The 15,231-nt window shown below is 44.1% G+C and overlaps 4 protein-coding genes across 7 annotated transcripts in view; 2 read left to right on the top strand and 2 right to left on the bottom strand.

The window, feature by feature from the left end:
• cckbra (cholecystokinin B receptor a) overlaps positions 1-2,539 on the bottom strand; it is a 53,729-nt gene extending 51,190 nt beyond the window's left edge. For both annotated transcript variants that reach the window (XM_037090863.1, XM_037090865.1), the window contains exon 1: positions 2,337-2,539. The gene's annotated coding sequence lies outside the window, so the exon portion shown is untranslated. The remainder of the gene's footprint in view (positions 1-2,336) is intronic.
• Positions 1,120-5,839, top strand: LOC119015169 (carboxypeptidase O-like). The gene is made up of 9 exons (XM_037090867.1): positions 1,120-1,268; positions 1,822-1,858; positions 1,951-2,052; positions 2,547-2,651; positions 2,820-2,936; positions 3,236-3,329; positions 4,087-4,289; positions 5,147-5,231; positions 5,339-5,839. Exons 1-9 carry the CDS (start codon positions 1,201-1,203, stop codon positions 5,602-5,604), a joined length of 1,077 nt encoding a protein of 358 aa, XP_036946762.1. The 5' UTR covers positions 1,120-1,200; the 3' UTR covers positions 5,605-5,839.
• Positions 5,838-7,067, bottom strand: nudt15 (nudix (nucleoside diphosphate linked moiety X)-type motif 15). The gene is made up of 3 exons (XM_037090870.1): positions 6,887-7,067; positions 6,273-6,469; positions 5,838-6,164 (listed from the first exon to the last, which is right to left on the bottom strand). The coding sequence occupies exons 1-3, from the start codon at positions 7,033-7,035 to the stop codon at positions 6,037-6,039; spliced, it is 474 nt and encodes a 157-aa protein (XP_036946765.1). The 5' UTR covers positions 7,036-7,067; the 3' UTR covers positions 5,838-6,036.
• trim25l (tripartite motif containing 25, like) lies at positions 6,306-15,059 on the top strand. Of its 3 annotated transcripts, none has more exons than XM_037090860.1 (17): positions 6,306-6,444; positions 7,896-8,723; positions 9,357-9,452; positions 9,565-9,798; positions 9,910-10,069; positions 10,148-10,180; positions 10,289-10,327; positions 10,432-10,476; positions 10,573-10,626; positions 10,732-10,773; positions 10,916-10,972; positions 11,542-11,751; positions 11,832-11,936; positions 12,350-12,385; positions 12,467-12,535; positions 12,654-12,719; positions 12,854-15,059. In XM_037090860.1, exons 1-17 carry the CDS (start codon positions 6,415-6,417, stop codon positions 13,426-13,428), a joined length of 2,679 nt encoding a protein of 892 aa, XP_036946755.1. In that variant the 5' UTR covers positions 6,306-6,414; the 3' UTR covers positions 13,429-15,059. The 3 variants fall into 3 exon arrangements, with proteins under 3 accessions (XP_036946755.1, XP_036946756.1, XP_036946757.1); XM_037090861.1 differs by lacking the exon at positions 6,306-6,444 and adding an exon at positions 7,182-7,269; XM_037090862.1 differs by lacking the exon at positions 6,306-6,444 and adding an exon at positions 7,265-7,400.
• The last annotated feature ends 172 nt before the right edge of the window (positions 15,060-15,231 follow it).

Raw genomic sequence — 15,231 nt, 5'->3', positions numbered from 1 at the left:
CTGCTGATATATAATGCATCCATGGTCCAAACTATTATTAAACTGCTATAAAGTGTCTTTAAATGATCTGAAATGTTGTATCGCTGCCAGTAGTTGATGCATTAGTTGTTTTTTTTATTTCATTATAAATTGCATTAATAACTTACCCAAAAAAGATTAAACTTTTTAAAAAAATGTTTGACTTTTCTTGTATTAAAGGGGACACTATGTATTTTTGGAGTTTATTCAGTCATGAAAACAAGTTTAGTTTATTCATTTGTTTAGGCATAAAAGAAAATCATCCAATGAATTGCCACTGCATTTCCCACATCCCCTCCCTCTCTACTGCATTTTTCAGATTTGCACATTTACACTAACTTGCATCTGGCTCTTAATGCACAACCCAACCTACCTCAATGCTTACTTTGCACCTCATGTAAATACTGTAAAATTTCTTATTTTAGTCTATTTAGTCGATTGTACCCTATCCGACTTGTTTTGTGTCTGTCTAACTAACATGCTGACTTGTTAGTGTCTGTGTGTAACTACTTCACGTGCCTTCAATTGCACCCTGGAACAATTGCTGGAATAAGTCACTAATGAAGAAATAGATGACTTGTCTTGATCCAGCCAACACTGCACGCCTAATATCGACACACTTCTTCTGCTTCAGCACCATATGGTGTCCTGCATCGACACACTGATCCAGTGTTTAAACCTTTGAGCATCGATATACCAACTGATCCAGCGGTACAAGTCTTCAGGTACTAGCATACCACTACTGTTCCAGAGGTATAAGCCTTCTGACATCAGCATGACAATCTCAAATGGCACATACAGTCATGTGTCAGCGGCGTAACAGCGGCATACCACTCCAAGGATCAGTATAACAGTCCAGGGATCAGTATATGCTGCTAAGCAGCAACTGACATGCCTTCAGCCACTTTTCAATCTCTGTGTCACTCCGAATGATTCCTCGTACAGTTCGGAACAGAACAATCATGAATTACAATATAGTCTCATGTGAGGTTTTTTTGGGCAAACAAAGAGATTAAGTCAGATTAAACGTTAACCAACATAATGATCACGTGTGCATCAAAGGTCAAACTCAAAGGTGTATCTTTATCTGACGGATGACTTCTATACAAGCTTGTACATCCCGATGTTGGTTCACAAACAGTTCACACTTGGAAACAAGGAGTTTACTCTCACAAAGTGACAATGCTCAACTCTGTAGTACTGAGCCTTGCAGTGCTGCTTTCAGCGATGGGAGCAGCCACAGTAGAGAGGTGAGTTTTATTCATTAAATCACATAATGATGGCTTTGTTCAACAATCCAGCTGCATAACGTAGTATCAGTTACTTTGTATCCAAATCATTTGAATGTTTTTTACTTTCTTTAATCAAGAGTTTGTTGAAAGATTGATACAACAGGCTTATTTCCTGATTTGTAGTGCATATGTGAAATAAGTTGTAAAAAGTTGTATAATAAGAATACTTATATAAATGACTAATGCAAGAGTCATGATGATTTAATTCTTGGATTCCTATTGTTAACCATGAACAAATTATGAAGTTACAACTTAATAGATCATCAGTTATGGAATTTTAATTTACACTTGATTCCATTAATCCATTGAAATGTGACCAAACCAACTGGATTTACAGATCACTTTGATTCAGATCCATTTGTTCAGCCTCTGTGTAAGCAGAAGCAAATTTACATAAAGATTACTTAACTGATTATGTATTTAGTTTGAACTTAAGGGCTTATTGCATAAAGTCAAAGCACCTTGTTATGTCAATGATGTCATTAATTGTATTTCGGTGTGTATTCAACAGAGCGTATGACTACTACAGATACCATCCCATGAACGAGGTAAGAAGGCCGGACCACTGCTCTCCCACCTTACTGAGATCACTACACAGTTATACAGATACTCAGATGTGTAACTGTGCTCCTCACTACAGATCAGCGACTGGATGGAGCAGACTGTCAAGGAAAACCCTGATGTTGTGACCTTAGTGCAATACGGACAGACCTATGAGAAGAGGGTTATTAGCTTGCTCAAGGTAAAAACATCGACGCTGTAAAATGTGCTTTCTTTCTGATAGCCAGCAGGGGGCGACTCCACTAGTTTTTAATAAAAGATGCCTGATTAAATGTGAGCTTATGAGACACTGACCCTTCTTCTCACTTGATTTATTACCTGATTAAACAGTTTCCTAAAGTGTTTATGGTCTAAGTTGGTAGTTTAATGTCCTCTTCAATACATCCTGACGCTCACATTTTTTATTATGATCTCATTTAGATTAAAAAAGATGATAAAGCAGGGCATGCTTCAGGGTGTGGCTACCTTGTTAATTGCTTCGATGGTGAATCCTCAGATTCTCAGTCAGATTCAATCAGGATATCGTCCCAAGCTCCACTCTCTTGTCCAGACGTGGTCCCTTCTGGCTCCAAAAACTAAAATGGCAACAGCTGTAAACCAAAACAACAGAAATTGACAAATACCAGAGGGATACTGGAGTGTACTAATGTTTTAAGCACCTAATTTGTCTTCCAGATTGGAGTGAACACTGGAGAGAAAAAGAAAGCTATCTGGATGGACTGTGGTATACATGCCAGGGAATGGATCGCCCCAGCCTTCTGTCAGTATTTTGTCAGTCAGGTAAGAGACATTTATCATTAATTAACAAAGAGGAAATTATTTTTTTGAGTGTCCAAACTGGTTTTCTTAAGCTGAACTGAGGGAAAAACAAGAGGATGATGATTTATCATCCTTCCAATACACTTTATCAATCTAACCCTGATGTTTTCACCTGCTCTCTCAAATCAGATCCTGCAAGCATACAAAACAGACCCAAAAATAGCCGACATGATGAAAAACATGGACTTCTACGTCACCCCTGTGCTCAACATAGACGGATACATCTACACCTGGATGAATAGCTCGGTCAGTCCTTATATTTGATGAATATTTATCAAATGACTCTTCTAGGGTCTTCAATTGTGCCTCAAGAAGGTGAACAGGAAATGAGAGAATGATATGAAAGCATATTAAAGCAACAACTCAATCAGAGAATAAATTGATTTCTGATGCTCTCACAGCCGGAGTACAAAATCAACACCTGCAATCTGATGCAGCATTTCAGTGTGCAGATAAATATTAAGTGCCCCCAGTTTATTCATTTCTAGACTGAGAGAATAATCAGAACCAGTTGATTAACTGACTGATCATTTTGACCCGTTTAGACACGACTGTGGAGGAAGAACAGGTCACCAGGACCTTCAGACTGCAGCTGTCTCGGAACTGACCTCAACCGCAACTTTGACGCCAATTGGGGAAGTGAGTGTTATTGTGGATCAACATCTTCTTTTTTATGTACCATGTTGCTTTGATAATGATGAAAAAAAGTCAATTAGAGCTTTTAAGATTGAATTTCGACACAGCTACAATTTTACTGGACTTAATTTAATGCCCCATGATGCTCTTCAACAGGATTTGAGACAGAGTTCAGAGTACAGATACAAATACAGATCATTTAGTCGGCTGAACAGATACAGATACTGGTGTACTTGCTCCTCCCTATTGTCAAGTCAAAGTTCTGGCAATCAAAGGGGGCAATATGTGAGAATTTTAGCCAAAACAAAGCAGCTTAAATTATAGACAAATAAATAGCAGTTTTATGTGCAGAGATCTACTGAAGTCCAAAGATCTTGATGTAGTGGTGTAAACACAGTCCCCAGGTCCCCAAGCTCCCAGTCTGAACTGCTATCTGCACGGCTAACTGAGCTAACTAGCTAACACCAGCTACAGTTGGCAGTACTTAGTGTTTACTCGAGTCGTATGCCAGGCACATGGATCTAAATGAATGATAATATTGCTTTGCATCAGTTGGATTAGAGAACTGTTGTTCTGTGTTCACTGCTTGTTTTTGCCTCCCCCAAGTGGCCAAATATAGGTTGATACAGCTTTAAACTGGTGTATTAGAGATGTAGGACAGAGTTTCTAAGCTTTCAACAAGTGAAGCAGTTAAGGGAAGAAGTGGTGTCACAACTACATTTGATAAAGATCAATCTATTACTTTTGCTCATCTTTTCAGCTAGCGGGATATCTGCTAACTGCTGCGGTATAACCTACCCGGGGAGCCAACCCGTGTCTGAGCCCGAGGCCGCGGCTGTCACTTATTTTGTAGGAAGCCGGATCGACGAGTTCCTGTGTTTCTTCACCATCCACTCCTACGGCCAGATGCTCCTGGTTCCGTACGACCACGCCAATTTCACAGACCCCAACTACGATGAGCTGGTATTTACATCTGCAAACACAGTGATGAATATTTTACACGTTTCTGAGAATTCACACGCTGAATTCTAGGCAATATCAGGGCACAAAGTGCTTCTGAATCCTTATGGCCTGATTATCACTGCATGCCTCTACATTAATAAGGAGAATACTCTGCATATTGCCATAGAAACTGCCTATGCAGATCCCAAAAAAACCCAAAGTAAAAGAGTGAAATCAGTAAGAAAAAAAATCACTGCACAAATTGATTTATTTCAAGATTAAGGATTTAATATCCCTCGTTGGATAAACACAAAACATACACATAATGGTACAGTTCGACACAGTTGGCATCTAAAAGCCGTCAGTCCTCATCTGCCAAGACAGAACACAACGGGAGGAAGCTGCGAAGCATTGATAGCAGGAAACGAAGCTGTTAGCAGGTAATAACTCACTGGAGCCACAATCCAGAGAGAATTATGCAAAACTGGATTATGTCCGGCCAGCACTCCTGAGCCACTCAAACAACACCATGTGTTTTTGGATTGGCAGGCTGCAGAGTCACACTGGACGTTACACGGATGATGTGATGAGGTTTTCAATTAGGGATCTCAAAATGAGTGAACCTGGAGCAAAACCAGTTTATGAGCACCCTTAAATGGATGCTGTAACATCCTGCCTGGTCTTGTTGGTCAGACTGGTAAAATTCTATACCGATGGACTCAGAGTGATGAAAACTGAGTTTAAATCTGCATTTCCTGCCTTGTTAAACTGCTTCCTGGTGTCTCGAAGTACTACGAGGGAAAATCTACAGTATAAGGGAATGCGTAGTTGTTGCAGATGCTCAAAAACAAGTGATTCACAGTTGTCTGGTTCCACAGATGGACGTTGGTCTGGCTGCAGCAGAGGCCATTGAGAAGGTCCACGGGAAACACTACAAAGTAGGAACAGCGCCAGATATATTATGTAAGTCTGGAAATCATTGCTGATTACCGACCATGGAAGGGGTTATGGTAATAAAATAAAGCAGATACTACATACACAAAAGTAATATCCATAACCTCTTGTTACAGATTCCCACTCGGGTTCATCTAAAGACTGGGCTCGTTTTTCTGGGATCCCCTTCTCCTTCACCTTCGAGCTGAGAGACAACGGGACATTTGGCTTCGAGCTTCCTGAGGACCAGATCCGGCCCACGTGCGAGGAGGCCTACAGCGGAGCCCTGCACATCATCACCTACGCCCACGACAAGGCCTTTAACGGTGCCGTGGCCACCGCTGTTGCAAACCTGTTGGCTGTGCTGTTAGCAGCGGCCGTCACCAGCACCAACCTGATGTGAGGTGGAAAAAAACCTGCACAAATGGTTCCAGTTTTTAAGCTACAGTGTTTTCAAGTTTTTGTACTCGTGGGGCAGAATTTGCTGCTGGTAAATCAGTATGAAGTATGGAAATGTATCTGCTGATATATAATGCATCCATGGTCCAAACTATTATTAAACTGCTATAAAGTGTCTTTAAATTATCTGAAATGTCGTATCGCTGCCAGTAGTTGATGCATTAAAACATTCCCAAGTTTTTTATGTTTGTTTTTAATTTAAATACCAAGAGTAAGAACAACCCAACCCATCTGTGTGTCCTGAATAGAAAGTAAAAATGCATAACATCGGAAATTATTACAGTATGTACCATAACAGATGAAAGAAGAGTTTTAAAGCGTGTGTTGGATTTATCCTTTGGGGAACGAGAAAGGTTTCCTGCTGTAACAGCCAGTTTCACAGCTCAGTTTCAGTGTTTGTTACTGTGTTCCTGAACGGATGGAAGCCTTGTTGTCTCAGACCGGCAAGCGGCAAGAAGAGCTGCTCCTCAGGGGGAAACTGGTCCCACTGCGTCCACATCCAACCTGATAGAGAATCACACATTTTATTTATTTACCATTTCTTTTCATCAGACACTACTCAGGGGAATGGGAAGTTTTTTTCCCATTTAGTATGAGATCCACTTCACATACCCTCGTTCTTCTCAGGCTCCAGGTTCTCCGGCTCCCCTGACTGCTCCCTGTCGAGTTTCCCTTGCATGATTATGGTGACGTAGTGGTACTGCTCCTCCAGTCTGACCGAGTTCACCACCGACGCAAAGCCCACGTCCACCAAATGAACCCCTGCTTCCTCCAACACCTCTCTGTGAGCGCAGTCCTCCCACGTCTCCCTTTCATTCAGTGACATAAATCAGTGTCACATGCAGTGGAGTTCATCACATTCAGGTCTTTCATCATTTCATGTATCAGGACAGATCATAGGGACCAACCAGTGAGGAACATATTAAGTATACTCCCCCATTCACTTCTCAACAGCCTGGACTTTTACTGAAAGAGAACTGACTGTCTTTAATAATGACCCTCAAGAAATCCTCACTACCTTCCACCAAACTGCATTTAAAATATAGCAAATTGGTATTTCTGCACACTTACTTGGCAGGCACCTGCGACCATGCACATTCAGAACATGTCTTAATATTTGCTGAACTGTTTGGGAGAATTCGGCATAATGTGAACTTTCCAATACGTTTTTATTACATTATAACATTTGTGAACGGACTTTTCTAACTCGCTACCTACCTACCTACCCAAACTCCAAGTGGCCACCGGGGAGCTGGTAGGTCCCTTTGCCCATTTCACTTCTCCTTCTCCCGAGGAGAACACAGCCTGGGTGGGCTGAGTCTGTCACCAACACTCCGACCCCGACTCCTGGACGTTTTACGGCTTTATTAGACATCTGGATAAAATAATAAACGAGTCATAAATGAGACAAAGTTCGCTAAACAGAACCTAGTCGGCAATGCCACACTGTAGACTAGCTAACCAGGAGATACAAGATCATTCTCTGCTGCGAACTTCCGGCTTCGCTTTAAAAAAATCGTTTGGGAGACCGTAACCTCTCTTGCTTTCTTACTTTCGGCACATTAACTTCGAGTGATGTTCTACCAAAAAGGGCGGCAAGAGTATGATGGTATTTAAGTAATGAGAGGCTGACTAAATGTTAATGTTATATATAATGTTATATATAACCGGTTATTATGAGTTAGCTGGGCTAAAGTTTTTTAAAATTTAAACACTCCTTGGCGGCATGGTATCTTTGAAGTATGTATTTCCGTAAACTGTAAAATCTACAAACTACTTTTTGAAAAAAATACATTCGGTACTAATTATACTTAGGCCTACCAAATATAGCTACTGAAAGAACAAGTGCACAAACGTGCCACCTAGTGACAACTGGTGCCAAGTGAATATTCTAGTTTCAGACCTCCAGCACAGGGAATATGATGACTGTTCACTGTAATCACTGCTCTTCAGCTTATATATGCTGTAAATTGTGAGATTCAAGTGTAAAGGTGTGTATATGTATGTCTGTGGAGGAGGACCTGCTGCTGGGTTATCAGAACCAGCCATATAGAACCTTTTATTATGTATTAGTAATTAAGTGGGATTTTAAATGCTGGACTTTTACTTGTAGTGGAGTATTTTTACTTTGTGCTGTTGGTAACTGAATGATCTGAATGCTTCTGTCATCACTAGTTTGGTGAAATGCTAATATGAACAGTCCATTCACACGTTTCCTCTCGTGGCTTTTAACAGTTTTCCACCGACACCCGTTTTCCTCGCTCGACCTGCCTGGTGGCTCTGGCCCCGCCCTGCTCACCTCTCCCTCCTCTCACCTGTGAGACAGCATTTTCCTCCTGTGAAACCAGGCGCCCGGACCTCTTCACGTCTCTGGATCTTTTCTCCTCCACTGTTCTGCTTTTTACCAGATTTCTCAGAGTGAGTGTCAAAATGAGTGCTAAACTGTGGACAGAGGAGCAGTTCAACTGCCCTGTGTGTCTGGATCTCCCTAATGATCCAGTCACCATCCCCTGTGGACACAGCTACTGCATGGGCTGCATCAAGGACTACTGGAGCAAGGATGACCCCAAGGGGATATACAGCTGCCCCCAATGCCGCCAGACCTTCTGCCCCAAGCCCTCCCTGTCCAGGAACACCATGCTGGCCGAGGCCGTGGAGCAGCTCCGCAATGGGGCCCGCAAAGCTGACGTGCGTGAGTCCATGCGGAGTGCCCGTGGGGGAGCTTCATCCTCCTCATCGAGATCCAAAGGTAAGCTCTCCACCGCAGCGGTGCCGTGCGACATGTGCAAAGGAGAACAGCGAGAGGCGGTCAAGAGCTGCCTGGTGTGTATGAGCTCATTCTGCGAGGCCCACCTGAAGCCCCACCAGACCAAGAAGGCCCTGAAGCAGCACGAGCTGATCCCACCCACAGGCAACCTGGCTGAGAAGATCTGCACCCAGCACAAGTACCTGCAGGAGTTCTACTGTCGCCAGTGCAAGATGTTCGTCTGCTGGCTGTGCACCAGCAGCACGCACAAAGGCCACGAGTGTGTGTCCACCAAGGCTGAGCGGCTGGAGAAACAGGTGGGTTACAGCAGTGGCGGACTCGGGATGCTTGAGGGGCAGGGGCGAGACGAATAAAAAAGGGCACCAGTCATATACTGTGCAGCATTAGCGCACGATTAGAGGGCACATCACCACATTTTGTCTACTGGAAGGGGAGCATGTTGTATCTATCATAGAGGCATCCAAGAGGCCAGTTTTGGGCCCTCTGAGGGAAAATGTTTGGGCACCTCAGTCTAATTGCTCCTCTGGGGCTGCAAGTGACAATTATTTTCAGTTCCGATCACACAATTTTGCGAAAAGAGGAAGAAGGAGAAAGTTTGGAAGGAAACAAGAGCAATAGAGTAGTAAGAGTAATAGTTTTGGGCTAATAAACAGAGCAGCAGGGACATGAGGCTACCATCAGTACACTCTATTTATAACATATGGCGTCTCTCTCTAACTGCCCATTGTTTTGTGTGATCAGTTAAGGTGTCATCCTCACTTCTTTGTATCTGACTGTGGCTGCAGGCAGGCTGAGGACATTCCTGACTTCATTCCTGTCCATTCATAACGCTCCACCCTCTCATGTGCTGTTTCCTCGTGCTTGTGTTTTGCGCGTGTGTGTTTGTGTGAGACGGATGGGGCTTGTTTTAATCTCATGTCTCGCTGTAGAAAATGCTGTCGGAGATGCAGGCGGAGAACCAGCAGAGGCTGAAGGACAGAGAGCAGGAGCTGAAGGACATGAAGAAGGTGATGGAGGTGATGAAGGTCAGTCGGCGGAATTTTGTCTTTGTTGGGCTGCACCAAATTTCTCATAATAAAACCTACATTTCTCATAACCCCTTTACTGAGACATGACCACCTTATCGTCTCTGTCCAGCGTTCTGCGGGCAGGGTGCACGACGACACGGAGCTGGCGCTGTCCGAGCTGCAGCGCTCGGTGGAGCGTCTGCAGGAGCTGCTGGAGGACTTGCTGGATCAGGCCGGCCTGGAGAAGATGGAGCAGGCTCAGGAGGTTGCAGACAGCCTGGAGGCCGAGATCAAGGTGCTGAAGAAGAGGGACACAGAGATGAAGGACCTGGCCGGCTGCCAGGACCACATCTACTACCTGCAGGTAAGATGGACAAGGGAGGGTAGAAGGGGGGTACGAACAAAAGGCATTGTGGGAAGTATTCCCTTGGCAGTTGAAGTTCTTGATTCCGAAACGGCCATATTTTTTCGTCAGACATGCGAGTCCATGTGCACTCCCACGGAGACAGGAGACCTCCCCCCTGTGCTGGTCAATCCAGACGCCTCCTTTGAGCCCGTACGAGACGTCATCCTGGACCTCAGGGAGAAAGTGGAGGACCTGTGCAACCAGGAGCTGAGCAAGATCACCAAACAAGGTCTGTCACAAGTCTCGTTTTATCTTCCTCGTTTTAACATCTTATCTTTTTTTCATCGCGCTGTCTTCTCTCTTCCAGTCAACGACACAACAATGTTCACGCTGGGAGATGGTAAGTTCCAGACTTTTTAAAAAAATGTTATTTCTAACATGAGGGTGACAAAAGTTGTTGTTGTGTTGAACCTTCCTGCTTAACAGTGACTTCTTCTATCTCATCTAGCCAACCGCAATGCAGGGAATAAAGGAGGGCTTTTTAAATGTGAGCCTGGATTTTGCACTTTTTTTTTAATCTGAATATATAATACCAAACTTTATGTCACAAAGTTTCAAGAAACTAATTTCTAATTCCCCTTTTTTCTATAGTGTTTTCTGGTCTGGGTACTCGTAACACAAACAGCCGCTCTCAAGGTAAGTCCAGTATTTTTAGGTTTTATCTACCATCACTACGTATTTTCACTTCACTATCTGAGGTGTCATGTACATGATTTCTTTCATGTCTCACAGCTTCCACACCCAGTATCTCAATTGGAGGGAGAAGTACGGACAGACGAGCACTTGGTACCGCACTCCGACATTTATTTCACAATATGTGACAATATCGACAGTAATCCAATGTTCGGGCCGTGTTAAACGTGACATTCACGTTTCTTTCTACATGTGCAGGCCTCAAAACTCAAGACGTGAGGAGCAGAGACGCGCCACGAGGTGAGACTTTGCCTGTGTGCTGTTGAAAACCCTCTGAATCAACCTCACACCTGCAGTTTGAGTCCCTACCATGGATGGATGGAGCACTAGAAATGTGTGTTTGAGTGCTTTATTTAAAAATGATTCTTCTTCCTGGTTGCAGACAGAGGAAACTCCCCCAGACCTCGGGACAGACAGAGGCGAGAGGAAAGAGAGACAGGTGTGTTCCTTCTTCTTTGTCTGGGAGGAGTTCACACAAGAAAATAAAACGTTTCCTGATGAGAATGTGGCTGCTGCTTCCTACCGCAAGAAATGTTTCCATGCAGGTGTCAATTATCATCTGCACTGTGCAGCATATGTATCTCCAGGTCTTATCAGCACCCAGCTCTGCCTGTAGCGCTAGTTGGCAAACATTTGTGCGCTTACATGCTAAGCTAATATGGTGAACATGGTAAGCATTCAGTGAAAGGGTCTAATATAAGATAATATGTAGGATACAGGGGTTTTTTTTGGTCTTACCGAGGATTAAAGTGAGGATATCTCGGTCTGTGCTGCTCTGATTTTGATCATTCATTTGATGATTCTGATCGAAGGAGACTATTATTTATTATTCGCTTGCTTACTCTCTTGCACTCAATGTGTAGAATCAGATCAAATCAATATAAAGTGGATGAGTGAATGAGCTTTTCAAACATTTCTTTTTAGATAAGTAACTAATATACTAACTAATATATTGACAGTGATTGTAAGCTCAACCTTGATGTGACGTCTCACATGTCTTCCGAACAGTGAGGGAGACCATCTCCAGGCCCAGTCCCACTCCGAGCCGCAGAGAGTCTCAGTCTCTTTGGAGCAGGTCCAGTCAGAGCCAGGCGGCCCCTGCTGCAGCACCAATCCCTATACCGACTCCAATCCCAGCCGCTCCAGCTCCAGCTCCAGCTCCAGCTCCAGCTCCAGCTCCAGCTCCAGCTCCAGCTCCAGCTCCAGCATCCACTGGAGGTACAAACATCCAACTGGCAAATCTTGTACAGAGCATCTTTGACAAGCAGTAAATAACACCTCTTGCTCCTCTCTGTCAGCTTTCAGCCGGATGGCGTCCATCAGCAGCCTCTTCCGCTCCCATCGGCGTGGCACCAACCCGGCCACCCCAGTTAGTAACTCACCGTTTGCAGGAGGAAACCCATGTAAGACCTGACTCCAGCTCTCATACTCATACTCATACCTGCTTTTATTATACTGTTAAGGTCATCTCAATATTCTCTGAGGGAGGTCATAAAAAGATACGAGAGGTGCTGAATGAAATTGGGAGCTGAGGGCCTTTTTGCTCCATCCTAGTTCATATTGATATATGTCAGGGCATGCAATATGCTAACGGAACGTAGTTAATAGACATTCGCTGTGGCAGCATATTTTTTAACTGTTTCGAGAAGCCAGGAGATTAATTCAGAAAGTGAAAGTCTAAAACCACTTTCTGTGGCTGGTTTCAGGCAGATGGGATAAACAATAATATTAATACAGCTGCTGTTTCTACATGAAGTCGTGTTTGTTGATTACACTTCAAGCTGTCTTAAGTGTGTGACCTGTGTCTGCTCAACAGGGGGGGTGTCTGCTGTGCCGGAAACACCCACAGAAAGTAAGACGGCTCCCTTCATACATGTGAAATTATATGGCAAGTTAATACCGATGCGTCTAACATTGTTTTCTCATTGGACAGTTAACCCCGGTCTCTTCTTGGACACGCCTACCCCCAACGCCATGAACCACGCGCCTGCTTTCCCTGCATGTGAGTTAACGTACCCTTTGGATCATCATTTTGAGACAGGAAGCAAGAATTAAAAATGCAAATGAATAAGAAAATCAACGCCTTCATGTGCACGAACTGACTCTGTCCACTTCTTCAGTGAGAGAGATCAACATCGACAGCATCCAGGCGCCAGAGCCGAGGAGCAGGGAGGAGTTCCTTCAGTGTGAGTCTCAATGTTTGACTACAGTATTACATTTCAGATATCAGATGATTTGTGTCTTTATGTCTGCTACAGAATATTTCCTTTAAAAGATTACTTGCCATTTATAGGGAATAAACACTTCAGTTCACTTTCAGATGCTGTGGATTTGACCCTCGACCCCAACACAGCCCACAGGCGGCTAGTTCTCTCTGAAAGCAACACTAAGGCCACCCTGCAGGGAGCAGCGCAGCCCTACCCCGACACCCCCCAGCGCTTCGACGGCTGGACCCAGGTGATCGGCCAGGCCCCGCTGTACGGCCAGCGCTGCTACTGGGAGGTGGAGTGGAGGGGCCGGGGCTCCTCCATGGGCGTAGCCTACGGGGCCTTGAGCAGGAAGGGCTTGGACGCCAGGTCGGGGCTTGGTTACAACGCCCAGTCCTGGACCCTGGAGCTGTCGGACACCTGCTGCGCTGCCATGCACGACAACGAGAAGAGGGACATACCAGTGACCTACTCCCCTCGGCTGGGCATCTACCTGGACCTGTCGGCGGGGACGCTGACGTTCTACAGCGTGGCAGAGAGCATGACACACCTTCACACCTTCCGGGCCAATTTCACCCAGCCGCTTTACGCTGCCTTCGGAGTGGGCTGCGGCGTCGGGGTGGGTCTGGACTTCGCCCTCGGCCAGTTCAGCTCTAGCTCTGACAGCATTAAGATCTGTCCCATATGAGGGGGCAGGCTGGAGGGCGCCGATCGGTGGATAATGCTCCATTCATGTCTTCAGACCAACTGACTTCACAGAGTTAAACCCAGCAGCTTTGACGTGTCTATGTTTATTGAAAGCTGTCCGGACACACCGACTGAAAAGATTTATGAAGTGTGGCTGCACCTGATGTTTTTTTTTTTCCTTAAATGCACTTAATTGAAGAAATGTATAATCAATATTGTATTCGGTTGTACTGGTGTTTGGCTCTGTGGTTCACCACTTTGACTGAAATATGTCAAAGGGTGCCTAGTTTTGTCAAGGCCAGAACAAGGAGATCTCCCAAGTCCCTCCGTTCTGACTGTGCACAGGTACGTTGAACACACAAACACAATACATGTGCATGGCAAAAGAGCTCCGGAGTGTGTCCAGCTGAAAGCAGACATGAGTGTATTTTCCCAGATGAAGACAAAAACATTCGGTTACCAATAATGAAATAAAAAAATCAGTTGGGATATTTTTCTCCGTGTGACCTTATGAACCAATTTCCTACGCATAATGTGAGTAAGAGTAAACCAGTCGGTGAGTCACTGTCTTTGTTTCCATTGCTTTATTTTAAAAAAAGAGGCAACCGAATAATAGCCATGAGTAGTTTACATCGGATCATGATCTTGGAGGGAAGGGGAGCAGAAATCATGGGACATTTTAGGTTTTAAGCCAAAGAAAGACACAAAAACCTGAACCGCCCGCATTATTTGTAAAACTGAAATGACAACGACATCAAATGAAAAGATACGAACAGTCTGAATGTGCCTTCTCTTCTTTCCTCTTCTCCCAATCCTACAGACAAAACATTAAACTGAAGCGTCCTCCTTTGTTAAATACGTTATAATGCATCACATACACACAGACACACGTGTGAGCAAGAGTATTTCCATTTCTTCAAAATAAAACTTTTGGTGTCTTTTGGATTTCCCTTCTGTGGGCCTCTAAGCAAAAAACAAAAGCAAAAAAAAAAAAATTAAAAAATACTGCTATTTATATTAAAACCTTAGTTCGAAATGTTAGCCGACATTGATACAACAGGCACACATAATGCTAATTTTCTCATCAATATGTTAGAATCTATATACGTCAAATAGTTGTGTCAGTAAAACGAGGTTACATTAAAAAAATAAAATAAAAGTGCAGTAGCTGAGTGGGAGGGTCCGGTTGGAAGGTTGAAGGGTCACACAGCCCTACACTCCCTGTATCTAAACATGATGTAATAAATGAGTGTATAAGATGAACTTTAATATGCGTTCCTACAGGGACACTCCCACCTGCTGGCCAGTTGGTGTCCTTGAAATAACCCTGAAACACATTAAATAAACCTGAATGTGATACACAACTAAACTACTGTGTCAATGGTTTTTCCCTCTCTAACAGACTGAACCTGAACATCCCGCGGGCCTGAGATAAAGATGGTGGCTGAAAACGGAAACAATATTCCTCTCTTAAAAAGCCCAAGGCCATGGTGAAATGTCTTCAACCGAGCAGTGATCCTCAAACAAAACTCCAAATCCCACTGAGTGCAACCAATATATACAAACATGGCTCCAACAGGAACACAAATCATAACAGTGCTGGTTCCTACTTAAGGCCTCATACCTTCAAAAACACACAAAACACAAGAAGGAAAGGGCAGACCCATTTTTTTCTTCTATTTTTTTTTTTTGTTGTTGTTGCCTGGCACCATATGCAGATCTGACCTCCCCTTAAGCCTGGCCCCACCAGTCGGCAGACAGGTGCATGCTGGGACCCGTAGGCACAGTCGCTTTTGTGTCATGC

The sequence above is a fragment of the Acanthopagrus latus genome, chromosome 24 (assembly GCF_904848185.1).
Source record: "Acanthopagrus latus isolate v.2019 chromosome 24, fAcaLat1.1, whole genome shotgun sequence".
Classification (NCBI taxonomy): Eukaryota; Metazoa; Chordata; class Actinopteri; order Spariformes; family Sparidae; genus Acanthopagrus; species Acanthopagrus latus.
The sequence above is the reverse complement of the archived record's forward strand: the minus strand, read 5'-3'. Positions and strand labels throughout refer to the sequence as shown.